We start from the raw sequence: 27978 nt of genomic DNA, 5'->3' as shown, positions 1-27978 counted from the left end.
GATGGGCGGGGACAGAGGCCGACGGAGCTACCTCTACCAGCTCCAGAGGCTATCACGGCGCTGCTCCTGGACTTGGGAGAGGGAGAGCTCCCTGCTCTGGCCATGCTTCACCCTCACCAAATGTGCCCCAAACTTCCTCCCAGGTTCCTTCTCAGGCTACTGCAGAGGCCAAGACTCGTCTTTCCCACCCGAGTCCATCAGCCACTGTTGTCTTTACACATCCATTTGCTCTGCTTTGCGGGGGTTGCTGCCGAGAGGAGACAGAGGAATGGGAGCCCCTCCCAAATCCTGGCCGCTGTCACTGCCTCATGCCTACATTCCTGTTGCGCCTGTGCAAGCTGACTAGGACTGCTTGGGGCAGAGCGGGGTGGAAGACCCTGGCTTGGTCTGTGTGGCGATCAGAGTGGACTGAGTGACCAGCTTAAGTCTGTGTGGGGATGGAGCAGATTGAGTGGTCATACTGGGTCTGCATGGGGGACCAGGAGACTGTGTGACCAGGCCTAGTCTGTATGGGGGATGGAGCATACAGAGTAACCAGATTGGGTCCATATGGGGGGACTGAGTGATCAGATAGGGTGTGGAGGGGGACAGTGTGAAGCGAGTGACCAGAGGGGATCCAAATGGGGCCTGGTGTAGAGCCGATCGACGGGGTCTGGATGGGGCCAGGGATGCCTGAGCAGCCAGCTTGGATGTGGATGGGAGGCAGCAGGGCTCTGGTTGGCAGCGGAGGGGTCAGAAAAGGCTGCCTCTCTGAGTAGGAGTGTTTCTGCGTGTCTGTCTGTCTTCTCCCTGAGCTCTGTGTCTGGCCCTCTACCCATGACTGCATCCACACCATCCTGTCTCATCGGCCCCGCCTTGGACCTGGGGCCCGGCCCCCAGCACTGCGCTTGCTGGGCCCATCACCAACTCATCTTTTTGCAAACTTTGAGCAAACCCAGGAACCCTCCTCCCCAGCACTGTGGGCAGCCCAAGGGCTGCCTGAATGAGCCGGGGACCCCCAGCCTTGTGCCTCTCTCCATGGCCTGCTCGCTTTTCCATCCTCAGTTACCGGCTGCCCTTTGCCGATGCCCTACTTCTGGCCTGTTCCCCCCCCCTCCCCCACTAAACAGTTTTCAGTGTCTCAATAGCTTCTGCTTATATGTTTGAAGATTCCAAACTGAATGGGGAGGTGGCGAAGGCCGCGCTGGCGAACGAAGACTGCCCCCACATAGACCAGGCCCTCACTCCCGATGAGGGCCTGCCCTTTACGCGCTCGGGCACCCGCGAGAGATACGGACCCTGCTTCCTCTTATCAACCGGGGAGTACGCGTGCCCACCTGGTGGAGGAGTGAGAAAGGGTATGTAGAGGAGGCTGCCTGGCACCCCTGCAGATGGGTGGGCGGGGCGGCGGGCAAGGGGCGCTGAGGGGCCGGCAGGCACACTGAGGGGGGCGAGGAGCCCCAGGGTCGGCCCCCGGAGGTCTGAGTCCCAATGTTGTAAGTGGGATGGCAGGCTGGCGGAGAGAACCGGAGGTCCAGGCAGCTGTGGGTTGGAACTGAGCTGAGGGGTAGGAAGGGACTTGGAGACAGGCTGGACAACTACAGCCCCCAAGGCAGAGGGGTACCTGGGGATGTGGGAGGAGCCTCAACTCCCCCAGGCTGCTCTGGCAGATGGCAGGTCAGACCCCAAAAGTAAAGTGATCTCCCCTGTCCCTTGGTTGAGGAGGGCGACGGGGTGGGCCTGGTCTGACCAGGACCCTGTGGGCTTAGCCAACCAAGATCCATGTTCTGAAAGTGGCATCCTTTAAAGAGAATCCACAGACCAGTGGGAGGGGAGGCATGAAGAGAAAGGTAGCTCAGGGCTTGGAGGTGAGGCCAGTGTCCTTGCAGAGGTAAGGTATGTGCCAGTCAGAATACTGCTAGTGGCAGACAGAGAACTTGCCAAGAGAAGGTGGTTACGGAGGACTCTGTGCAACCCCTTCTGTCCCCAGCGCCTGTCAGCCATGGCCCTGGGTGTGGTCAGCGCCCCCTTGTGGTTGGTGAAGGCTGAGCCCCGTGGCGGTCTCTGCTCAAAGTCTCCTTGGATCGGACCCTTGTCTTAGGCTGACCCCCTGGGGAAAAGGCTTCCACTAGCGCTTGAGCATGGGCTGCGGAGAGGCTTGGGGTGGGGGCCCAGCGCACCTTAGCTCCATGCTCCAGGCACTGGCCAGGGCCTGGAAGGCAGAGGAAGCCATCCTCGGCACAGCGGACTGGCTGGGCGGCTCATGCATGTCGGGAAGCAGCTCACAGGCTCACACGGGGTGCATGCTGACCGGGGTGAGCAGGCTGGGCCAGATAGTTGGTTTTTTAGAACAACAGTTGGTGTAGCCGGTGGCCATGCACAACTGCTCCAGTATTTGAAATGGTTCAACAATATGCAAGGAGAAAGCATAGAACTCAGAATAAAGGGCAAACCCGGAAGAGGAGAGGCAGCCCACAGGGAGACGGGGGAAGTCCTTCTGGTCACTGGTGCTTAGTGTGCTCACCCGATCCAGGCTGGTCCCTGCTTCCTTGCCCGGCCTGGAGGTCCCTTGGACCCCAGTGTGGCATACCACCCCCCGCATGGTGCTGCATGGCAAGGGGGCTGCTGGCCCCGGGGGCGGGCCCCATCCTTGGCCTTCCATGGATAGGCCTGATGCTCCCCTTCACAACTGGCTTTTTCCCAAGTGGAGGCTCTAGAAAGCCAGGAACTGGGCAGCCCAGGGGGTTTCAGGGGATGGCAGGTAGACCATTCCCAGTGGCTGTGCTCTGCCCGGAAAGGTCTCGTGGGCTGCCTGTCTCCTTCATCTTGAATGTTGGATTAATCTGTGTGGCCTAAAAGAGCAGACAGGAGAGACTCTTTACTGGGCTTCCAGAAGCCCAGGCTGTGTGGGACAGAAGCAGCCTGTAGTGGCCAGGGAGTCCAGTGGCAACCACTGTCCACAGGTGGTACCCACTCCGCAGTCCCACAGAGGTACCAAGGGTGAAGTGCCCCCACCAGCATCAACCCGGCCCCGCTCTCATGGAGTCATGACAGCCGCCGAGGACTTGCCTTTCTCAGGATGATTCCAGGCCGTAAGCCATGTGCAGGGTAGAGAAGAGTTAGGAGCTTAACCCGTTCCCCCAGGAAGGAGAGAAAGAGGCGTGCTAGGCTGGCTCACTGCATGGGAGAACCAAGCCAGCTGGAGAAGAATCTGCCTGCCTCTGCATGCGGCTGTTCTGTCTGTCCTCCTCCTTCCGTAAAAACTAAGTACCAAGCGGGATGGGAAAGCCAAGAAGAGAAGCTCAAGTGTTAATTGTATTCTTTACATACAGATCTTTGCAAAGAAAGCCCTGTCATTGCTAAGTATATGCCGACAGAGGCTGTGAGAGTGACTTGACCAGGCGGCTTGGCCCAGGACACTGGTGGCTATTAAGCATCTGGGTGGACCTGCAGCCCCTCCTCACCCTCGGACAGAGTAAATTCACGCCATGCAGGTTTGCCGGACGAGTCCGAGTGGCCCAGGCCTTGTACTAGGACGGACGTAGCTTTTCTACGGCCAAATGGTAACTGACTGTAGAGGATTTGTTTTCCTTCTTTTCATTTTTTAAAAATTTTATTTTATTCGGGGAAGGGGTGGGATGGAAGGGTTCCTTAGCATGACTTGCATGAAGTTCAACAGAAAAACCCAGCAATCCAAACCCACCAATCCCCTGCAACTGTATGATTACCCTAAACCACGACAACAACGAAGAGAAACAAGCAAGAGTCCTCTATTTTCTTTCAAAGCGCTTTCCTTTTATACATGTTGTTGGAGCCAAACTGTAAATGGCATTTGGTAGAAACCTGTACGTTTTGGGGGGGAATGGAGCGGGGGGGCGGGGAGGGGTGGGGATGGGGAACGGATTGCTTCCCTTTTTGTACACGGGATTGAAATGGAGAGTAAAGGTTCCCAAAAGGGCAGTTGGTCAGTCATCGGTCATATTGACCTCCCCTTCATAGTTCATCTCTCACGCGGAAACTGAGAACTTTGCTCCAAATAGAATTGTGGAAACACACTGCCGCCTTCTTCCCTCTGTTTGGCATGCTTGCGACCCAGCGGACGTCTCCCCAAGACCCCTGACAGCGGCTAGTCTAGGTTGATTCGATCATCTTAGCGGTGTGTAGATTCAGTGCGACCAACTTTCATAACAAATTGTTCATAGTAGATAATCAACACCTTATGGATTTTCCAAGCGTTCCTTCAGAGCACCAAAAAGATCAGGACCGCGGGAGGGCTGGTCCTCCTCCACCTTGATTAAGGCACAACCCGGCATTGTATGCAATTTAGTACTTCAGAGTAAAGAACTGCATGCCCAATGTTATGCAAAGCGATCCTAGCATGAAATAAATTTTGTGTCATGGTTTCTGTATAGTCTAAAGCAGATTTGTTTTCCTGAAGCAATCGGAGGTTTGCAGAGACACGCTTCTGCATCTCGAATAAATATAGTATTTCCCCAACAGAAACAGAGGACAGTAGCTTGGCTTTGGTCTGATTCTAAAATTAGTGGTGGGGTAAGGGGTGGGGAAGGATGATATTTTTGAAAAACACATGCTTGAGATGAAAAAAAAAATGCAACATCTCAAGCTCTCACTGCAGCTCGCAACATTTCCTGGAAAGAGAGCAATGCTGCTTTAGTTCAACACCCTCCCCTCCCTGGGCCCTGGCCCTCAATAATAAACAGCTGACATTGGAGATGAAGCATGGATTTGGGTTTTTATTGCCTTTGGCAGTGTCGCGATTCAGTTCTGGGCCCCTGGTCAGGCCCTCTGTGGCTGGGCTGGGGTGAGCCTGAGCCCTGGCTCCTCTGATCTCAGGGACCCACCCAAGGTGCTGGCTCTCCTCTCACTGGGGGAAAGCCAGGAGCGCCACCTGCCCCCCAACCTGCAGATCCTGTTGGGTGGGGAGAGGGAGGCAGCTCTCAGAAGGTATCGGTCAAAAATGGCACTAAGACGAGCCCATCCTCTAGGGGGTTCACCAATACGGAAACTTCTCCGTGGATCCATGCCATATTCATGACTCCTTGAATCTGGTTTTGTTGGAGCTCCCAGCTCCCGCCCCCGCCACTGCCCCTCATGCAGACCATGGTCACCTCCCTCCTAGGGCCACTGTTGAATCTGATGGAGCCAGAGGCAGGGGTCTGACTGGTCCGGGTGCCCTATCCAGCTGAACCCTTGCTGGGCCCAGTCTGGTGGTCACCTCATCACATACCCCTCCCTCAGCCTGAGGCATCTTGGAAGGGGTGGAGCCCTCTCCTAGGGATGCTGATTTGCTTGGGTTGTTCACTTGGCTTTGGCTGGGGGTAGAGTGGGGGACTGGAGTTCCAATTCTTTTCCTATCCATTCGAGAATCTCCGGTGGAAAGTCCCTAATGGTCATGGCACTCCACCTCTGAGCATTTTACAGATGAGGAACTGAGGCCCAGAGGGGAGTGATCTGACCAGGGCCACAAACAAATGGGGGTCAGTTTCCCCTGGATTTCCGTTCCCTGATGCCTCCCAGCATGGCCAAGACAACGATCATATGGGTGGGTGGGAGGCTGAAGGTGGGTGTCGAATTCTCACCCAACAGTTTCTCACCCCTCTAAGCATTTACCTCACCAATGTGGGGTGGGGATCAGTGGAGCAGTGAGCATGGCAAGGCCTCTGCCCACGGGTTATGCAGCCGAAGAGCTGCCAGATCCACACCATGTATATAACAGCCATTCATAAGCATCAGGATGTAGAAGCCAAGTAGCCTCAGCGGCTGCAGGGAGAGCAGAGTTCCCTCTCGCCCTGGAAGAAGTGCCTCTGGTGGACTCAAGTGGGACTTGACACGTGGCTGTTTGGAATAGGGATTTTCAGGGACACAGCAGCTAACGGGGAACAGGGATTAACATACACTGAGCTTCTGCCATGTGCAGGGCATCTGAGACAAGTGGTCTGATGACGACCCACAGTAATTCAACATGCTCATCTTAGAGGCAAGAGAACAGGCGCAGAGAAGTAAACAGCTCAAAGCCACACGGCCAATGAATGATGAAGCCAAGATTTTAACCCAGGTGGTCTGACTCCAGAGCTCAGGTGAAGCTGTCTCAAGCTAATTGAGGCCTTGCTGGGGCTGGAGATGGAATTGATTGGAACACCGGTCCTGAATCCCAGGGCCCTCAGGCCATGGGTATGACCGAAGGCCCACTGACACACTGCTCTGAGCCTTCCACGCACACATCTGACCACCTCAATTTTCTGCATAAACACCTGTTGCCCTAAGAATGAAGTCAGAGCTCCTTAAATTGGCTAGCAAGGCCCCCCGGCTCTCCTCTCCCAACTCTCACCTCTCCGTGCTCTGGCCGCTAGGAAATTCGAACCCTGCCGCAGTTATATGTGTGCCCCTTAGGACCTGGAACCTCATCCCATTTCCTGACTCACTGTCTACCTCCCAACTTCAGTTTCTCACTAAGTCACTTCACTCAGAAGTGGTGGATGGTGATGGAGGGCTTTCTCTGAGCCCCAGGCCTGGATTCACCGTTCTCAAGCACAGCCTCATCGAATTTTGGCCTGATGGTCCACTGGGACTGAAGGTGGTAGGGCGTCAAGGGAAGCCGGAGTGCCTGCAAGGGGAGACTGTGTGTGGTAGGTTAGGATGTAAACATCCTGCTCACGCCTGGTACGTGGCTGCCCTTCGACAATCACTGCAGGGGCTGCAGGCCCAAGACCTATGAGCACACGATGGGGTCTCACTCCCCTCTCCTTTTCCCTTCCCTCGTTCTCATGGGGTGTGGCGGGGGCGGGGTGAGGGATATGAAGGCCAATCAACTTAGTCTATAGGGAAAAAAAGTCATTCTTAGAAATGAGTGGGCATTTTCTCATTAGCTAATCACTGTCAAATGGTTGTGCTATCCACAGCATAGTTATCAAACATCTGTAAGAAATGAAAGCAGAGGGTGGGTAGGGGTGAGGGGATTGCAGAACCCACTCGTTTAGCCTCCTCACCTATGGTGACCCTAACATGCTTATTGGGTACTTTCTCTGTCCCAGGACCTGTCCTTAATGAAGGGATTCCAGAATTGGCCAAGACCTGGTCCCTTGCTCTTGAAGAGCTCAGAAACTAGTGGAAATGAGGGGCTTGGACATCTACAAGTCTGAGAATAACCAGTAGGGTTCAAAGGGTCCAGAAGAGAGTCTGGGAGACACTGTCAACAGACCCGCACCCCACTGGCGCTTTCAGGCACTCATCAATCTGGCCAGTGAACTGACGCACAGAAGCCCGTCCGCCACTGTTAGGGAGGGAGAAATGGAGGAACTGGAGGGGACTGGACAGTCTGTGGAGTCATCCGGTGCCAAGAGCCATTCACTCTTGCGTGCATGGATTAGCTGGGTTCCACATGCTTCTAAGAAGGGTCTGGCTCAGGTTCCGAGCAAGGCTCTGAGATTTAGGGCTGAGGCACCACCTCACCACCCTGTTTCAGGCTGGGAAGGAGCCCCGAGACACTTTCTTGCGCCCACAGGGAAGCCTTGGGAGGGGCATTAGAGCTCAGCAGCAGAGGACTTGGGATTTGGGTCTCTTCCAGCAAGTGCTGAAAGAGGTAGGGGGACTCTGCACGGCCATGCAGTGAGAGTGTACGCTCCTCGGGAGTGTAAACACTGTCTGGGAGGTATGGGCCTGAGGACTTACCCACGTGGGGTGGCCTTCCAGTGCAGACCACCCAGTCTGTAGGACAGTGGGTGGTGGCCAGTAATGGTGGACTTGCTCCAGTCTGGGTCATCTCTGGGCCATCCAATTACTCCATCTCTGAAGGCTTGGTCACCTTGGCAAGACCAGCTCAGAGTGCACAGAGATGTCCTTCCTTCCATTCTGGAAGTGCTTTAGAGGCTGTACTGGCCTCTGCTGGTTCTGGGAGATGGGGGGACAAAGGGCTTTGCTGGCCAGGGCAGCAATGTTTCTAGGGTACAATACTGGGAGCAGGACTCCACGTACTGGTGTTCAAGGTCAGCCAGTGGCCGTGGGTGGTCTCTAGGTGCAGGCCTGGGGAGCTCAGGATGGCCCTAATCCCCAGTTTCCTGAGTCGAACCCCCACTGGTCCCAGGGCCACCCCTTGTCTTCCCCCCTTGTCTGGCTCGAGGCCCTGGATGGGTCACCTCCCAATCAGGACCCTGGGCCAGGAGTGAGGTGTATGGCCTTGACATGGTCCCTTCCCCTTTTTAGGCCTCTGTTTTCCCACATGAACAATGAAAACGTTGGATAAGATCAGTGGTTTTAAAACTTTCTCAAGGACCCCTTTGTCAAGTGAAATCTTAAGTGAAGCCTGATATACACTGTCAATTGAAATGAGGCTGCTGTGAATAAGGTGGAGGGTGGGGACCCAGACCTCTGTCTACTTGGCCTTCTTTTCCCCACAGCCCACAAGGTGGCCACTGAGTTCTCAGGAGAATGCTGTCAGTCTCAGGAGACTGCTAGGGTTCTAGAATGCAGTTTGACGGCCACTAGGCTAGAAGGTCATTACAGGTCCTCCATGTGTACATGGAGTCCTGGGGTTTCATAACATCCTCAAGCCCTTGGAGCCTAGTGCTCCCAGATCCAAACGCTCTCCTGAGTCAGAGGGAGGTGGTGTGGGACACGCCACAACCCTGGCTGGCTAGCTGGAGACACTGCCACTCAGTCCTCTGGGGAAAGCCACTTTCTGAGGCCCTCTGGCCAAAGGCCTGCTGCCAGCCACAGCAGAGAGAAAGCTGCTATGTCCCCCAGGGCCATAGCTGCCACCCGGGGAAGCCTGAGGCCTGGGGTCTGGCCTGCTCCCCATTTCACGTGAGGGCCCTCCTCCTGCAGAGGCCAGGGCCTGGGGGCAGATGTCAGGGGTCAGGGTCTTTCCCTGAAGAAGCCCCTTCCCACGCTGTGTCTGTCCCTCACCCGAAACTACAGCTTGGCAATTACAGTCACACAGACTAGCTCCAGAGTCCTTCCTGGCTCAGATGAAGACATTGATCTTGGGAGTTTCATTGGTTCTAGATTCCTTTGTTTGTCCCAGGGGTCTCCTCTGCCTGGTCTTTCCAGAAGTTTTGTCTCTTCCTCCACTTACTCATCTATACTTCCTCCACCCCCCACCCTCCCTCCAGAGCCTTCTTCCTTGGTCCTAGTCACCAAGACAAGAACTCCTTCCTGTCCAAGTAACCAGCCACCTGATCAGGGTTCCTCGATATACTTGAACCAGCAAACTACATGCTCTGGGTGCTGAGAATGAAACCCCAGGAGAGGCCTGTGGCTGCCCTAAGCATAGCCTATAGGAACCTTTGTCTTGCTGAATCAAAGCCTGCTGGGGCAAAACAACCACTGGGGACAGAGCTGGGCTTTCTGTCCTCACCAGCTAGGGACAGGCTGGAGCCTTCCTCTGCTTCCCATGTCCTTGGGTGAGGACTGAACCCTCATTCTCACATGCTGGGCAGAAAGGATGTCCATTCCTTGAGCCAAGACACTGGGCTCCTATTGTTCCCGTCTGGTCAGCCCACCCAGAGTGCCTCCTGAATCCTTCGCAGGCCAACACCGCAACCTGACAAAGCATTTTTCTGGGGACACTTTGGGTGGGTAAAGTTGCTTTATTAAAGGGTCTCTGTCACAAGCCCCCCATTTCTGAACCTGTCAGATTGGCTTTGGGGAGAAGCTTCTGCATGTCTGTCTTTCCAGTTTCTCTCTTGGTCCATGGCTTCTTGAGATCCGGCTTCCTCGGTGGCATCTGGGAAAGGACCAGTGACCCTGGGGTGCTGGCCCAGGGCAGGGAGGGCTGGCCACTGGCAGAGGGCCAGGGAGTGGCCGGCCCCGCAGCCCACGCGGAGTCCCGACAATGACCGCAGAGCTGGCACGGGCTTTGGGGCCCAGACGTTGGCTTCGGTGCCGTCCCCGCACATGCCGTGCTCGTTCCAGCCCCAAGAGTAACACGTCCCGCCTGCGAGGGAGAGACGAGACTGCTGTAGACGTGGTTCTGGGGAACAGGGCCAAAACACTCACCCTGGGGGCGCAGGTATCACTGCAAACCCCCAGTTTACGCAGGAAGAAACCAAAGCTCAGCCACACCTGGGGGCCCGCTCGCCATCTCTGCTTCCTCCCCTGCCCTCCTAAGTCTGCTCTTTTCTTCGCTCCCACCAGCCCACAACCATTCAGGTCCCAAACCTGGCTCTCCTCCGGGGCCCCTCCCTCAGTGCCACCTCCCACCCCCACACCTGCATCTCCCCCCACCACAAACACACACACACAATCCTAGACCTGCCAATTCTGCCTCTGAAAGTCTCTCAAATCCTTCCACACCTCTCCATCTCCACTGCCATCACCCTGATCCCAACCCCATTTTCCCTCATCTGGGCCACACCAGTAGCCAACTAACTGGGCTGCTTGCCGCAACTCTGATCTTCAAAGAGCATCAAAACAATCTCTGAGGATGCAGATCTAACCAGGTCACCCCCCTGCTTCAACCCTTCACTGAGTTCCCCCCACCCTTAAAGGCCTTTCCTTGCCTGTGAGGCCCTGAGTGATCTGGCTCTGGACCAGCCTGCTGGGGTCCCCCTGCACAACTCTCCCCACCCCACTGCATGCCAGAACCCCTGCCTTCCTTCAGTCCCTGAAATATGCCCTGTGGGGCCGGCCTTTCTCTCCAAGTCCTGGCTTTGCTGGGCTCCACAACCCCCATCCTCCAGAATCTGTTTAAATCATGCTCAGAGGCCAGATTCCCCGGCACCCGATCAACTTGGATTCTTGTCATTGCCCTTGTGCTTTCCCTCATAGGCAGCGGATAGATGGTCTGGGTGGTGATGTGTTTACTATCCCCTCCTCACTAGACTGTCTGCCCTACAGTGAGAGAAGGAACACACATGTTCTGTTCACTGCCCTGTCTCTAGCACGGAGCCTGGTCCCCAGCTGCGGCTCAACAGGGGTTTGCTGACTAGATCAAAGATGGAAGAGCTCAGAGTCCTACGGCCAATCTCCAAGCCAGCATTCGAGCACAGGTCTCTCTGACAGCCTGTGACGCTCCCACCCCATCACAGCACCTCTTCCTAGGTTTTAGACCCTTTCCTGGAGTCTAACTAAACTTGCTCACACTTTTCTGTAGTTGTTTAAAAAAATTTTTTTTTCTGGATATAAAAGTAATACATCTTCATGGTAAAAAGGGGGAAAAAAAAGAAAAATATGGATAGGTGTAAAGAAAAGCAGACTTCTAGAATCTTGCCCACTGCTATGAATATTTTAGGTATCTCTTTCAAACCTTCAATCTGTGAAACTTGTAAATATTTGTGTATCTATTGTGTTGTTTTTATGCCTTAATAACACAAGCATTTCTCCATAGAACTGGGAATTGTTCAAAAAGTAAATTAAAAATAATTTGAAATTTTGAAAAAGCTCAATATGCAGAAAAGTACAAAAAATAATTTAACAGAAAGACATATTCCTCGATCAGATTCAGAACATTAGTTACCATTTTGCCATATTTGCGTCAACCTTTAAAAAAATTAATCAATTATAAAGATACAGTTTAAGACCCACCTCCCATCCTTGGCCCTCCATCCATTCCCTCCTTCCTGGAAGTAACCACTATTTGAAGTTGGTGTACGTTACTTGCATGCTTGTTTTATATTTTTCTACATGTATGTGTCCTTAAATATTATATAAAAATTTTAGTTTGTTTTAAAGATTTACATAAGTAGTGTCATTCAAATATGTGTCTTCTGTTATGACCTGCTCTTTATACCATTGTTTCTGAAATCTCTCTGAGCTGATACAGCTTTAGTTCATTTATTTTAACTGTGCATAGCACACATCCCATTATGCATAAATCATATTTTACTCATCCATTTCCCTTCTGATGGACAGTTCTTTAATGATGATAATTGTTGCTACTTTATTACACATTATATATTACAATATATAATATACCATAATATTTTACAACAATACTATTACCACTGTTGCTACTATAAACAACACTGCAGTGAACATCCTGGAACACGTATCCTTGTACAAATTGGTGTTTGTGCACATTGATCCCTAGAAGTGTGATTGTGGCGGAATCACATGTTTACATTTACCAGGTGTGGCCAAACAGCTCTCCACCATGGCTGTAGTCCCATCATTTATGGTCCCATCAGCAACGGATATGAATTCGTTTCCCTCTATCTTTGCCTTTAGACTCTTGCTATTCTGATTAAGTACATGTGATTAATTTGCATTTTCTTGACTACTAGTGAGATGGAGCATGTCTTTATGTTACTAGCCCTAAATTGCTTTTTCTATGAATTGCGTGTTTACATTCTTTGCCTGTTTTGCTCTTTGTTTGCCTTTTTCTTACTGATTTATAAGTATTCTTTGTATATTCTTTTGTTTATATAATTGTTATAAGCATTGCAAGTGTCTTCTCCCAGGAGTCTGTGGTGTCTCTTCACTTTGTTTATGGTCTCTTTTGTTGTCCAGATTTATGTAAAACGACTGCCTAATTGCCCATTATGGAGATTAAACAATTTCCTTAACCTGTATCCCATTATCAGATAGATAGGCTGTTTCTAATTTTTCATTATTTTATATAACATTTCTATGAACATCTTTGTGCATGAATCTTTGTCTACATCTCTATTTTCTCAAATTAGATTCTTAGAATGGGAATTCCTGGTCAAATGGTATGGACATTTTTGAGATTCCTGAGTATTGTTTTGAGTACTGCCAGAATACTTTGCAGAAAGGCCACTTGAATACAACTACAACAATCTGTGGGACTCTGTACCACTCCAGCATTACCAGTATTCATTAATTATTATAGTATTTAAAAACCTTTTCTAATTTTAAGACAAAAATGGTATCTCATTTTTATTTGTACTTTTCTGATTCCCACAGAAATTGAAAAGTAATTCTTATTTTCCTCACATATTTGAATTTCCTCTTTTGTGTATTGTCTGCTTAATATATTTTTCCTGTTTCATATAGAAGAGTTTAAGTGCTCAGACCCAAGATCCAGATGGCCTGGGTTCAATCCCATCTTCTCCATTTATTAGCTGTGACCTTGGGCAAGTTACTTAGCTTCTCTGAGCCTCAGTCCCCTCATCTGTTAAATGGGGAAAATAATAGTACCTTTATCATAAAGGTTATAAATATTTATTCATTTATAAGGATTAAATGAGCAAGTATATATAAAATACATAGTATAGTAGTCCACCCTTTTGTGCAGGGGACACTTTCCAAGACCCCCAGTGGATGCCTGAAACCATGGAGAGTACCAAATTCTATGTATGCTGGTTTTTCCTATACTCATGGGCATGTAGCATGTACAGTGTGGATGGGCTGGACAAAGGGCTGATTTACATCCTGGGTGGGATGGAGCACAACAGAGCAAGATTTCATTACACTACTTGGAATGGCACACAATTTAAAAGAGTTGTTTATTGTTGGAATTTTCCACTTAATATTGTCTGACTGTGGTTGACAGTGGGGTAACTGAAACCGCTGAAAGCAACACTGCGGATAAGGGGGCACTACTGTCCTAAATGAAAATTTGCTGTTGTTGTTGTTCTCAAGAGCCTTATTGTTTTAAAGATTTTTATTTTAAGAATATTAATTCTATGCCATATCTGGCAGAACTATTTTTTCTCAGTTTGATTTAAAATTTTGTTTTAGGTCTTTTGATGTAAAACATAAATTTTATGGTTCTAAGTAGTACAATTTCTTGTTTTTTTATCTTATCATTTCTTCCATAGTTTGTAAGAATTGAAAGCCTATCCCTATCCAGATCAGAAAATATTCTTTTGACTTTTTTCAATGATCTGAGTTTCTTAAAAAATCTTTACATTTCACTCATTAACCACTGAAAATCTGTTTTGCAGACCGCTCTTTCACAGAGGGAGGCTGGCTTGCCCAGGATTACCCTTCTCTTTCCTTTTCCCTGGTAGGAAGGCAATCATTAGCCAAAAGCTTGGGCTTGGGGAAACACAGATGTCTGCCTGTTTGGCACATGAATGAGGAAATGCACACAGAGAGGATGAACCCCAGGCCACAAGTCCTGCAGTTAAGCAGGAGTTTCAGCCAGGTGGATCTGAGGCATGAGGTGGAGAATGGAACAGGCTTGGTACCTGCGGGCCTAGCTCGGCACCTGGCATGGGCTTTGCGCCCAGCCCTGGTGAGTGGCACCAGCTGACGGTCAGCAGGAATGGGGGTGGGAGGAAGGCAGCGCTGACCTACCAGCAGGACGCGGCACAACGGGCAGCTGGCAGGTCCCTCTCCTCCTGCCAAAGGAAACGCTCTAAAGAAGCCTGTTTGGGGCCGGGGTAGCCCACTGGGTTGAGAAGCCTGGCAAAGGCTCAGATACAGTTTCCTCCAGTACTTCCAAAGAAGCTGACTCAAGGTTAGGTGCTTTATATTCTTTATCTCATTTAATTCTAACAACCTTGTGAGGCAGCCATGTTTTATAGATTATTCTCATTTTATAGTTAATGAAACTGAGGTGCTAGAACCCAGACAGTGTGGCTCCGGAATCTGTGCTAAACTCTGCATATTCTATACCAAGGGCTTGCCAGAGTTATTCTATAAAGGCAAACAGTAAATACTTTAGGTTCGATGGTCTCGTTCGGTCTCTGTTGCATATTCTTATTCTTTATTACAAGCCTTTAAAAATCATTCTTAGCTCGCAAGGCCGTACACAGCAGGCCCGTGGGTTGTACTCCGTCAGCCCCTGGTATATATATAATACATACTGTGGACTGTGTTATGCTGTCCTGGGTCCCACATCACCACACAGCTGTGTGACAATGGTACGTCTGTCCCCAGCTACCTCACAGGGTTGCTAGGAGGAGGCCTGCATGTGCTGATGTACATTTAATGCCCTGGCACAGTGCCTGACGCATGGTGACAGCTCACACCCACGTATGAAGCAGACCATGGGGAAAGGAGGAAAAGGCAAGGAAGGCCATGCTGGTGGCAAACCTTCCCAGCAGATGGGAAGGCCTAGGGTGGAATGACAAGTCAGGGGTTCCCCAACACTTTAAACAAACCTCCTATAGAAAGAAACCAGGCTGCTGAACTCGGAGAATGAAAGATGGGCCATCCCAGTAACAGAAGGACTCACACAGGACATTTTTCAGTTCTGAGCTCCTCCAGCATTTTAGAATATCTTTCAAGCACACCCCCTGTCCCTCACCCTCACTTAGGGCCACCTATTCAGCGGCACAGTGAAGATGGAAAGGCCGTCTGGACTCAGCAAGATGCTACTATGCAGGCTGTTCTCATGTAGAGGTGAGAGAAAGGAGAGCCCATGATAAGCCTCTTCCTAAGCTAACTGGAATACGGGACACCCAGTTTTCGAAACAGGTGAGTTCATGATGATTCCTGGCATGACAGAGGACTCTCTGCAGTGTGCCCGGCACTCGCCAGGTTCTTGAGGACACTGAGATCCCATCTGATTGGTCTAGATCTGTTTTACTGGCCCCGGGGCACATGGCTGAGCCTTGGGTGGAGAGCTCATAGTTACAGAGGGATTCCCTAGCCTCTTCAGAGTTTGGGCCCTTGCTCACGGGACTCAGTGGAGTTGATGCAGGCTCTGACAAGTGACAAAGCTCATGGCCCACCACACTTGCGTCAGCCTAAGAGCCCTGCAGGCAGCGGAACCTCAGGGCTGGCAGGGTCCCCAGCACAGGCTGGACACAGTACCCAAATCTGTTCAGGTCTTGTGGCACCTGCTTGAGCTTCTTGGCAACCTGGGTCCTCACAGGGCCTTATGGTGCTGGGACTGCAGCCCAACTCTAGGAAGGCGGCAGCGTTTCTGCTGGAGGGTCTTGCCTAGGAGGGGCAAACACCTGAGTATGTGTGACAGAAACTCCTGGTTGTCCCTGAACCACAGAATGGAGACTACATTTCCCAACCTCTGTTGCAGCAGGGCGTGGCCAATGAGATTTGAGCTGAAATGTTCTGTAGTAGCTTATGGGATCCTTCCTTCAAAGACAGACGGCATGTGCCCTTTGCCCCTTCCTCCATCCTGTCACTGGAAATGTGGATGTGATGGCTGGAGCTCTAGCTGCCATTTCTGACCATGAAGATGAGGGCTACAACCTAGGGATGGTGCTTCTCAGTTTCACATAAACGTTACCTTAATTCTCACAGCAACTCTCTGAGGTGTTCTTACCTCCATTTTACAGATGAGGAAACTAGGCTCAGAGAGGTGAAAGAACTTGTCCATGGTCATGTGGCCGCCCTAGTCAGGACTAGGATCCAGGACTCCTGAGTCTCAGGCTCCTTCACTAGTTCCAAAACGGTAATAAAGTCACCGAATACTTAGTGTATGCCAGGCCCTGTGATAAGCACTTTATACGTATTAATTCACTAAATCCTCACAACAAGACTGTGAGGTACAGCCTAACACACCAGGGAGGTGGTATGAACTGTGCGAGGTCACATAGCTGGTGAGAAGCAGAGCTGAACTGAAACCCAGGCAGTAGGACTCCAGAACCTCTTCTGTTAATATATATTGTCCTCTCTAGCCAAACCTCTGTTCCTCAGATAATGAAGAAAAGGTAGAGAGTCATGGCGCACTTGTACAGGAACAAGGTCAGTGATGGCAGGCCAGAGCTGTAGCTGGTGAGAGAAGCACTCTGCGGAGGAGCAGAAACCCCTCCGAGCCCTTGTGAGCGCTGGGGCTGAGGCAGAGGCAGCTGCAGCAGGCCCTGCCGCACCCCACCCCCGTCCGCATCTGGTGGGGTGGGGAGAGGAGGGCGGGATGGTGCGAAAAGTTAGGCAGCCAATGGTTCACCTTGTCTCTTGCCTGTCAAGGACCTAGGCCTCACAAGGCCTCACAAGGACCTCGGGCACCAGGCAGGGCGCTCTTCTGCAACACCAAGCAGAGAGGGAGAGAGAGAAAGACAGGAGGGGTGAGGTCTGAGCGCCTCACGCAGAGGAAGTCTCTGGATTCGGGCAGGTGGTCAATGCCAGTGTGGACGGAGCTGGCCTTGGAGCCAGGCAAATTTGGAAGAAACTTCTGAGTGTCTAGCTGCCCAAGCTCATGAGTATCCCACCCTTTGGGCAGTAATTGGTGGTCCCTAGGTCCTGCTGTGAGCAAGGAATTCAGGCCTCCTGAAGTGTTTTGGGTCTAGGTGGCAACCTCAGGACAGAAAGAAGAGGTTCAGGTTCTGATCCTCTCTCGCTTAGACAATTACAAAAGCTAGTTTCTTCTGAGGTAGCTGGCCTGGGTGGGGGAAACCAGGCTGAAACACAGCATGAACTAGGTCTTCCCATGAACAATTTCCTGTCTCCCCACTACCTACAATGGGCCTCTTATCTGGCTCTCAGGGCAGCCTGTCCCTCTTGGCCGCATCACCGCTCTTTCCTCTGTTCCAGCCCCATGGGCTTGCTGCTGCTCCCTGAGTTCACCCAGGCCTTTCACACAGTCGTGATTTTGCTCAGATGAGTCCATTTATCTCATCATGTGGATGCCTCTTCTGGCTTGGGCCCTGTATGGACAAAACACCCCTAAGAGGAAAATCCAGTTTCTGCCCCGGGGCTCCCAGGCCACTAGGGTAGACAGCCATGGGGAATGACGATTACAGGGACCAATGGCATGTGTACGCAAGGAGGCTGGCACAACGGTGTTTACTGTAGCACTGTTTGTAATTGTGAAAGACTGGGGGGAAACCCCTAAATACCCATCAACAGAGGAGTGTGTAAAGAAACTATAGTTTGACCCTACTGTTGAATAATATACAGCTATTAAAAATAATGAGGTAGGGCTTCCCTGGTGGTGCAGTGGTTGGGAGTCCACCTGCCGATGAAGGGGACGCAGGTTCGTGCCCCGGTCCGGGAGGATCCCGCATGCCGTGGAGTGGCTGGGCCCGTGGGCCATGGCCGCTGGGCCTGTGCGTCCGGAGCCTGTGCTCCGCAGCGGGAGGGGCCGCAACAGTGAGAGGCCCGCGTACCGCAAAAAATAAAAATAAAAATAAAAAAATAAAAATAAAAATAAAAAATAATGAGGTAGCACTCTGTGGCCTGACATGGCAAGGTATTGCAGACATTTTTAAGAGAAAATAGGCTGCAGAACAATATAGAGAGTATGATTCAATTTATGCAAAGCCCCTATATATTTCTGTATGTACAGATCCTGAAGAATACAACCCAAACAGAGAATAGTCTCTGAGGAAGAGAGGGAGAAATGGGGAAGGGCAACTGAGATTTTCTTTGTTGTGTGTTCATATATTTTAAAAAGCAATAACACAGGATGATGATCAAAAAAATAACAGTATTTCTAACCCACAGAGGTAGCATAGAGAGGATGATACACTCTATTGGGAGGGGAGGCAGGTGACACTGAAAGTTCCAGGGGTTAATTCTTAGCTGGGTTTTGAAGGATGAATAAGAGTTTACCAGTCTTAAATAGAGGGTACCCACTGACATTTGCTCACTCTGAGCTGCCTTCATTGATCCTGATGGCATCCTGTTTGCTGCAGGAGCGAACTGTGGGCAGGTGTAGGGCTGGGTCCTCCTGGGCTGTTAGAAGGCTATTAATTTCACTTCCTCTGAGCTCTTAAGATACCCAGAGCTCTCTTAGCACACACACCACACTCCTCCTGGATCTCGAGGTGTTTCTATTTGTAACTGTGAGCTGGGGATGGGAGCCAGGTGCTGTGAGCAGGACACGCTCACCAATCAGCCCTCAGGCACATGGTACAGGCACTCAGGATAGAGCTACTGAGTGGAAGTGAATACCTCTGGGCTGTTCCCCTGCCCACAGTCTTTCTGAGCCCCCTGCTCTGTCTGGAGAGCAGCAGGGGAGGAGTATACACACACATAATGCTGAGATCAACTCCAGTCCTGTGCCTGGCTGCTTGTCTTTATTCCCTGATCTGTGACCAGAGCTGCCTCCTGGCCACCGGCCTCAAGAACAGACAGCTGTGAGTCTCTGTCCCTGGTTACACTGCCCAGAGAGGGGTAGCTCCTACAACAGAACGGCCTAGAGAATGGCTGTGAGGACAACGGTCCCAATGGGCCAGTCTGAGGGAAGAGGCCTGTCAGTGCAGGACCCTTTCAATTAGTAGACCATCCATCACTCTCCAGGGCCAAAGATGCCCTCGAGGCAGGATCTGAAGCAGCAGGAAGAAGCCATTCCAGAATCAGGAAGTGGGGCTGTTAGCCCCCAGTGTTACTCTGGAGATATTTTGGTATTGTAGCCAAAGTTGCCTCAGGGAAGGCTAAGTAGAAGGTGGCTGGCCTGGGGTCCTTTCCAGACAAGGATCCATGACAGCACTGAGAATGGGGAGAGAGGAAGAGATGGGGGATGAGGGCTAAAGGCAAGGAGGCCAGAGAGGACACTGTGGCCATCCACCGAGTAAGAAAAGATGAGGGGTTTAGGAAGGTAATGTTTTAAACACAGCTGGAATCTGGCCACTTCTCACCAGCCCATCACCTCACACTGGCACTCCTGCAAGGGCTTCCTACCTGCCCTCTCTGCTGCTTCTGTTGTATTCTCTACACAAAACCTGAGGGATCCTGTTAAAACCCGGCACTAAGTCGACATGGCACTGCTGTGCTCAGAATCCTCCAATGGCTTCTCCTCTGACTCATAAACAACAGCTGGCTTCCTCCTGGACCTCATGTCCTGTCAAGTTCCACCTTGCTGACGTCACCATAGCTACACTGACTTCCTTCCTGTTCTTCAAACAGTACTGGCCTCAGGGCCTTTGCGTTTGCTGTTCCTGCAGTCGGAATGCTCTTGTCCTGATGTCCACAGGTTCACTCCCTCGTGTTGTCATGTATTTGTTCAAACGTCACCTTATCTGAGAGGCCTTACCTGACAACTCTATATGAAGTAGCAATCTACGTCCCACCCCATCTCTGTCTCCTCACTTGCTTTATTTTTCTTTATATTTTTAAGTGGTTATTTATTATCTCTCTCCTGACCAGAACACAAGCTCTTTGAGAGCAGGACTCTTTGTTTGCTACTATTTCTCAGCACCTGAAACTGTACTAACAGTTCATTAGTACTAATACCTGTTGTTTGAATGAATGAACACACAAATGAATGAATGGCTACCAAGAGCACGGAGCTGTCTTCTTCTCTCCCAGAGGCTAAAAGAGAGTCCACAGATGTGGGGAGGAGATGCCACAGGCAGGCTGATTTCTGCTCACCATCAGGAAGAACGCCGTAAGGACTGGAAGGCCACCCTGGAGAGTGGCAGGTGGCCTGCGCCAGAGGTCCTGAGCCCCCAGCTGGCGAGGGCATTCCTAACTGGGCAGATTCTGGGATGAGACAGAGCAAATGTCCTTCTGAGCCTGGCGAATTTGTGCGGCGGTGTGGTGGGTACGGATGCGTATGAGGGAGAGAGAGAGAAGGAAGGTGTAGGCAGAAGAGCAGAAGAGGGGGCCACACACCCAGGTCCTCAGGCTGGCTCCCTCGGACCTGACAGAGGAGCGGCCCTGGTTCAGAGGATAAATAAAAACGGGTTGAATTGATGGGTTTGCCCTCGGAGGTCTCGTTCTGAGGCTGCAAGGCTGGGACTGCTCTAGAACTTCTTGTAGCTTAAAAGGTTGTTCAGTTCTCTCAGTAGTTCTCTATCCCTTTACATAAGAGGAAACTGAGGCCCAGAAGTGGGGCAGCATCTCACCAAAGGTCCCCCGCTACACACCTTCCCACTGCTATCTCCCCCTTTGTATCACTGAGGTTTGATGGTTAAAAGAACCCAGTGAGGAAGGATCTGGAAGGGAAAGAAAGCTGAATCTGAGGTTCAGAAACAGCCAAGCTGGGAGGGGCGGAGGCCAGCCCTCCCCACTCCCAACGCAGGAGGAGGCGCTGAGGCTGCTGTGGCTGCGCGGCCGCGGTCACCTGCGGAGAGAGCGTGCTGCGGCACGTTGGCTCCACTGGGTGACTATTCTTAGATTTAGGGAGCTAGGGATGATGGATTTAGAACTTACGAGGTGGAAACGTGTTGGCCTGTTTTATAAACAACTGAACTCCTCCCCACAGACTGTCTTTCTGAATTCTGTGTTCTCTGTCAGAACTGCTAGCTTTCTGGGCTTCTTGGCTGCGCTGGGAGAAGGAACAGAAAAGGCAACTCAGCCTCTCGAGGGCCTACTATGATCATGTATTGTGCTAAGGGCTCTGCGTGACCCATCTCATTTAACAGAGCAGCCCTGGGAAGGAGGTATTTTGATCACACTCTATTCATGAAAAAACAGACTCTGGGAGAGGTCCCAGAGGAGGAGCATGCCCTGGGATGTGGCTCCAGGGCGAGGCTGTGAACAAGCAGGCCCGAGGTGGAGTCTGGTGCTGCCAGCAGGGGTCTGGCTCTGGCGATGGAGCAGTAAGGGCACAGCATGGCACCTGTGGAGTTTAATCCCTTTAAGTGTTTTGCACATGGTTCTCCTATTCTCTTAGACTTCTTAACTCAGGTGATATATCATCCCTCTGTATAACCTGGTGGCCTGCCTCCATGGCCAGTCAGGGCCCCCTCCTCTTGGTAGGTTCCAAGTTGTCATCATCCCTCTAGAAGTACGTTCCCCAAACTGGCCAAGGGCTCTATCTAGATGCACACCTGGTCCCAGAGGCTGCCTGTATCAGTTTAGCCTGAAGCCACATTAGCCGTGTTGGAGTCCAAGTCCGTTGACTCTCCCCATAGCCCGTGGCCAGCACTAAACTGTTTCTGCAAGAGCTGCTGTACTATGTTTCCTTGCAGCCTGGCCTGGGTGCTGGTGTTTGGACCTGACCGGAAATTTCAAGATGTCTGCAACACATATCTCTGAGGGGCACCAGCAAAGGGGCAGGGGCACAATGCAGCTCTGGGGCCCGGAGGAGCTGGCCTGATGCTGTTCCTGGAGCCTGGTCACAGCAGACCCTCTCGACACTGTTCTCCCCACACCTGTTTGGGAACAACCCGTGTGCAGGAGAGGAGGCTGGGAGCTAAAGCAGTAATGGGGGTGGGTGTAAGAAGGTCTGTTCTGGAACCCAGCAGCAGGTCCAGAAGAAACCACACACAGATTAGGAGGTTAGAGCACTGGAGTCCACTGAGAAGCCACTGGATGACACAAACCTGAGAAGGAATTCTTCCCATGCTTTCCAATCACTTCATAAATACCTTCTGAGTGTATGCTCTGGGTTGGGCGCTGTGCCCAATTTAGCCCAATCCACTTGCTACACAGCTCCTACACAGTACAAATGCTAGGTTAGGAGGTGGCCACCCATCCCACTGTGATAGCGCAGGGAGACGGGTGCCCTGGAAAATGTACGCCCAGAAAGGCAGTGGCTGATTCTTCAAGAGGGCCAAATCCCCTTGGGGATACAGTCTGTCTCTTATTTATCTTTTTTTTTTCCAGACAGTCAACTTTTATTGAACTTCATTACATTAAAAAAATTATAGTACAAAATAGGAAACAACTAAGGGATTAATACTTTCAATTTATATTAATGCATTGTTTTCTTTTAAAAAATGTTACTTTTTAGAGCAGTTTTAGGTTCACAGAAAAATTAAGCAGAAAGTACAGAAAGTTCCCTGCCTCCACTCATTCACAGCCTCCCCGCTATCAACATCCCCTACTTGAGCAGTACATTTGTTACAATCAGTGAACCTACAGTGACACATCATTATGACCCAAAGCCCATGTGTACATTAGGGGTCACTCTTGGTGGTGTACATTCTATGGGTTTGAACAAATGTATAAAGACATGTTATCCATCATTATAGTTTAATTGCCCTAAAATTCTTCTGTGCTCCGCCTATTTATCTCTGGTTTTATGTACCAGAGGTGAATGAATAAGTGAGTGGATGAACAGTTACAGAGTGCCTGTAAGGTTCAAGCACGGCTCTAGCGGGAGGGGTACAGCAGAGACCAAGGCCCAAGGCTCCTGTCCTCAAGGGGCTTACGTTCTAACGAGGGACCAACGAGCAAGCAGACATACAAATCATCAGCATGTGGCTAGTGATAAGAGCTATGAAGAAACCAAAACAGAGTGATATGATTAGAAGGACAGGTGGTAGGAAGTTCTCTCCGGTAAGGTGGCCTCTGAACTGTGACCTGAAAGTTGAGGGAGAGCCAGCCATACAATCACCTGGAGGACGGGCTTTCCAGGCAGAGGAAACGACAAACAGAAAGGCCCGAAGTGGGAAGTTTTGCCGGTTCCAGGAACAGGCAGGAGGCCAGTGGGGTCTGGGGCCAAGAGCCAGGGGAGAGGCAGGCCTCCGCGTGAAGGGAAGGCAGGGCCTCGGGAAGGCTGGGGGGAGGCCAAGAGTGTTTTGTGGGGAGGCTGAGGAGCCACTGGAGGGTTTTAAGCAGTGGGTGATCAGGTCTGACTTACATTTGAAAAGGCCACTTGGTGAAGGACAAAATAGAGGGAGATGGTTCAGGAGGCCCCTGCACTGCAGAGGACCAGGCCAGGCAGGACTGGGTGGTGCTTGGAGTGGGCTGGTAGCAGTGGGGACAGAGAAACAACTGGATTTACAATCTGTCTTGGAAGTAGGGCGTGTAGGACCTGCTGATGGAATTTCACAGGGAGTAAGTGAAAGAAGGGTTCAAGATGGATTCCCTGAGCGATGGGTGGAGAGTCGGCCTGTTTATCAAGGTGAGGAAGCCTGTGGGGAGGGGTCGGCTTGGGGAGAAAATCAAGAGTTCTGTGTTGGACATTTTAAGTTGGAAGTACTCATTAGAGATGAATGAATGACCTGAGTGAGAAGTGGGAAACCGTGGAAATAACAAATGGCAGGAGCTACCAGGTGAGCAGTGGGCAGCTCGGTGCGCTTATGATTCGATGGGGTCAGTATATGGTGACTTTATCACTCTGAATTCCAGTTTCTTGAATGAAGTGCACGACTGGGACAAATGCATACTACATGGGCTAATATATAAATTTCTTTCGTGAATGTCTCTACTTCATAAAAAACACATAACATTTGAAACAAAATTAGCACTTTGGATAATTATAACCCACCGGCCCGAGTTCTCCCACTGGTCCTGTGGGAAGCAGCATTCTTCTCTCAGGCTGGAGAGCGGCCAGGCTGCTGGGCTGGGATACACAGGCGCAGGGCTCCTCCCCTGGGCCGGGGTGTCAGCAGGAGAAGCGGCACTCCCAGAGGATGGAGTGCAGGCACCGGGAATGCTGCAGCCCTGCCACCAGACTCTCTTTGGGATGCCTTCTAACTCTGAGGAGTGTAAGGCCACCCAGACATGGGGGCCTGGAGGTAGCCAGCTCCAAGAGACCCTTTAGCCCTGGCCTGGAAGAAACAACTGCAGCTGGGGAGGTCTGGCAAGTGTCGCTGGGTTCCCTGCCTGTGTGATTGTTCACGTCCCCAGCAGGGGCTACTCAGCCTCCTGTGGGCTCGGTCCCAGGTGACAGATTCCCTTCCCAGACAAGGGGGCTGGAGGCTCTAAGGCTGAAGCCAGGCATGTGTCCCCAGGGTGCAAATCCTCCAGTGGCACCCCAGCTCAGAAGGAAATCCAAGCTTGGCTCTTGGTCTCTAAGGTTCCACACCATCTAGTCCCCAGCTCCCTTCCCTCCAATGCTGCCACTCTCACCCTCACTGGCTCCTCTCCAGCTACACCGGCCTCCTTGCTGTTCCTCCAACTGGCCGGGCACGCTTCCAGAGTTAGCTTTCACACTGGCCATTCACTGTGCCTGGAATGCTCCTCCCTGGATATCCACACGGTTCTTTCTCTCCCTCCTTTCATTTGGGTCTTAGTTCAAATGTCACCTTCTCAGAGGGCCTTCCCTGACCACTCAACCCCATCCTTCTACCCCTCACACTGTTTTATTTTCCTTCCTAGCATGTCACACCCCATCATATACCTATTTGTCTGTCTCCCCACTAGAATGGGCAACTCCAAGAGAGCAAAAATTTCATTTTGTTCAACTGCCGCATCCCCAGCACTTAGAACAGTTAGAGGAACATAAAAGGTGCTCAATGAACATCTGTTCTAAAAATGAATGGATGTCACTTGCCCCGGGAGAAGCTCATTTCCTTGAGGCGAAGCCAAGTCAGAGAGCTGGGCAGCCCGTCCACAGGGGCCACCAATCCAAAGGACCTGCAGTGGGTGAGTTTGGAGGGGGCAGTCGGGACAGCCCATGTCGAAGGCACCTGCGGTTTGAAGGGCACCGGAACCCTAATTGTGGGGGAAGGGAGACATTACAGCTAAAGACTGGACAGACTCCACCTCCAGCTCTAGGACCAACCATGTCCTCACACAGTCCATTTCAGCTCTTTGCATGAGCACCAGCACCTACCTAGCTGCCTGTAGGCTGACCCTCCCCTTCCTGAGACAAGGAGGAGACAGCTGGGCAGTATATATCCCAAGTCCTCACTCACTAGCCAGAGAATTTGAAAGCAACTGTTGCTCAGTAGCTATGGAGCCTGACAGACTTGGACTTGATCTTGCCTCTGTCACGAGAGGTGTGTGTCTGACCTTTGATTTCTTCATCTGTAAATAAGGACGATCATATGTCCTTTACTTTTTCTTTTTTTGAATGAATAGGTAATGTGCATCACATGATACATGCCCATCACATGATACATGCCCAGATGGCCCTTGCTCCCATCCACATCTCCCCATCCGCTGCCGCGACGGCCCCATGCCTCTTGCCCAGAATCCATTCCTAGCCCTCCTTGGTCTGCTCTATCTTGCTGCCAGCTGTTGGTAAATTGGGGGAGAATCCCCAGTACAGGGGCACGACAAAAGCATGCCATCCATCCCTCTTCTTTCCTCCCATCCCCCAGACCCCTTGCGTGGAACAAGTAGATAAGATTCACACAAGTTCTGGCTGAGGGTTCAGATGAGTGTTTGTCTGAGGTGTCCTGACAGGCACAAACCATGAAGCATTGCTATGGAAACTGTTCTGTTATTCTCTGCTATGTGATTTGTTTTCTGGTTCAGCTGCAGTTGTGGTACAGGGGGAAGGGTAGCAGATGAGGTACTGAGGATTGCTCTCTGCTTCTCTGTGGGTCTTACCTTCCTCAACTCCAAGAAGCAGGCCACTGTTTCTCAACCATGGCCTGATGACCATCTGTACTTGTTAACAATCAGAGTCCCAGCACCCACCTCAGGCCAACCGTCAGCATCTCCCAGGGAGACTGTAAAACACACCAGCGTTTGAGAACCACTGGTGTAGGAGTTCGATTAGCTAAATTGTTTTCAATTTACCCAGTAGGTAAAATGGATAACACTGGTTGGAGCAGGGGTGAGGGGCTCAGAGCCCCATCAACTCCACCTCCCACTACCCCCAACTGGCTCCATGGAATTCTAGGGCTTCCCAGAGCACAGTCTGAAAACCACCAGACCACATGATTTCTAGTGCCTTCCCCTACATTCATTCATTCATTCACTCACCAATATTTATTAGGTGCCTTCTGCTGTCTTTATGCCAAGTAGTAGTTTGAAGTATATAGGTCTTCTACTTACTAGATGTGTAATCTTGAGCAAATTACTTAATCTCCCTGGGGCTCAAATTGTTCATTTGCATTGGGAAAATAATATTTGTTTTCCCTACCTCACAGGATTCTTATAATGATCAAATAATCAAATGAGAACACCTATGAAGAAGCGGTTTGTTACCTGGAAGAGACTCTACAGATGGCAACAACTAGCATTAGTAGTACATCTACCTAACTGAAGTCTGTAGAACTAAATGAAGTCCTTAGAGGTCTCTATGGATTGTTACTCTCCTACTCTCTGTAGCTAAACTTCCAGAAAAGGTTACAGGGTGTAGGGGACCACTGGTCTAAAAGCCTCCATTGAAAAAACAGCAACCTGCCTACAGGGTGATTCTGAGACGTACTAATATCACTCAGTTTGTTATCTTCTAAATAGAACCTTTCTGTATTACCCAAATTTTCTTCAATGAAATTACTTTTATAATAAACAATTTAAAAAACTAACACTACAGAAAATATTGTCTGATATACACAGTTCTTTCAAAAAAAACTCTTTTCAAAAAATCTGATGCTTTAAAATGAATTCAAATGAGGCACTCAGAGTAAGGGCAAATACCAGGCTGGGCAGGGCTGCAGCGTGGCCCTTTCAGAGGAGCATGGGGTGGCTCTGCCAACAACTTAGCACATGGTCTTGGGTGACGCACCACCTCTCGCAGGGCCTCCGTTTCCACACCTATGAACCGAAGGCAGCAGCTTTACTGATCTCCAAGGACCCTTCCAGCTCTGATGCTCAGTGTTCTAGGACAATGGCATGTACTTTCTGATATACCCAGGCTGTCATTCACAGCACATCTGGACCTGCTGGGGCTGCAGCCTTGCTGAGCTCGAGGTGGCTCAGGGATACCTCACTGGCTAAAAACAACGTCTCTCTCCCCAGTCACTAAATTGGAATCTCAGACTTTCCAAAGCACTCTCAGCCCCACTACAAACCCAAAGGAGGAAGATCAGGGAGTGAGAACGTCGAGGAGAGAGGTGGCTCACATAAGAGCTGCACCCCTTAAGGTGATGGGGCCGTGACCAAAATCAAGGCATTTGAGCCCAAGCCCAGTATGCCTCACCTTACTGGGATCATCTCCCAGGAAGAACTACAGACCCAGCAAGACTTCATCTGGTGGGAAGACCACCAGAGTTGGGGTCAGAAGATGGGACCATGCCCCTCCTCCAGCCCCTCCTGCAGCGTGCTTTTGGACCAGCCACTCCCTGCTACCGATCCTCAGGGTCTCCAGCCACAACCTGGGATATTATACCGGACAAACCCAGTGCTACGGTGAGACTCGTGTGAGTGTGAATGGAAACATATATTATAAAGCTATACATTATTTACCAGCAATACCATATATTGTGCCCAAAGATCAAGAGGAAACGGCCCCACCTGTCCTTTAAGAAATCCACAGGGCTTCCCTGGTGGCGCCGTGGTTGAGAGTCCGCCTGCCGATGCAGGGGACACGGGTTCGTGCCCCGGTCCGGGAAGATCCCACATGCCGCGGAGCAGCTAGGCCCGTGAGCCATGGCCGCTGAGCCTGCGCGTCCGGAGCCTGTGCTCCACAACGGGAGAGGCCACAACAGTGAG

At 51.0% G+C, this 27978-nt stretch overlaps 2 protein-coding genes across 6 annotated transcripts in view; one reads left to right on the top strand and one right to left on the bottom strand.

Annotated features, from left to right (window-relative positions):
- The window catches only part of KCNC1 (potassium voltage-gated channel subfamily C member 1), a 42321-nt gene extending 38821 nt beyond the window's left edge, over positions 1 to 3500 (top strand). Inside the window, exons 3-4 of one of the 2 annotated variants that reach the window (XM_022555698.2) lie at positions 1149 to 1337; positions 3312 to 3500. In XM_022555698.2, coding sequence (XP_022411406.1) covers positions 1149 to 1337; positions 3312 to 3376 — 254 coding nt within the window. In that variant the 3' untranslated portion in view covers positions 3377 to 3500. Of the gene's footprint in view, positions 1 to 1127; positions 1338 to 3311 lie in introns of both variants that reach the window. The other variant, XM_089915078.1, reaches the window with a different exon arrangement.
- Positions 1304 to 27978, bottom strand: part of SERGEF (secretion regulating guanine nucleotide exchange factor) — a 226381-nt gene continuing 199706 nt past the window's right edge. For all 4 annotated transcript variants that reach the window (XM_089915079.1, XM_022555699.3, XM_089915081.1 and 1 more), the window contains one exon: positions 1304 to 9931. In XM_089915079.1, the coding sequence (XP_089771205.1) occupies positions 9588 to 9931 (344 nt within the window). In that variant the 3' untranslated portion in view covers positions 1304 to 9587. The remainder of the gene's footprint in view (positions 9932 to 27978) is intronic.

The sequence above is a fragment of the Delphinapterus leucas genome, chromosome 7 (assembly GCF_059928025.1).
Source record: "Delphinapterus leucas isolate spDelLeu-1000000601 "Yukka" chromosome 7, BTC_Dleu_Yukka2, whole genome shotgun sequence".
In the NCBI taxonomy this organism is placed as follows: Eukaryota; Metazoa; Chordata; class Mammalia; order Artiodactyla; family Monodontidae; genus Delphinapterus; species Delphinapterus leucas.
The sequence above is the reverse complement of the archived record's forward strand: the minus strand, read 5'-3'. Positions and strand labels throughout refer to the sequence as shown.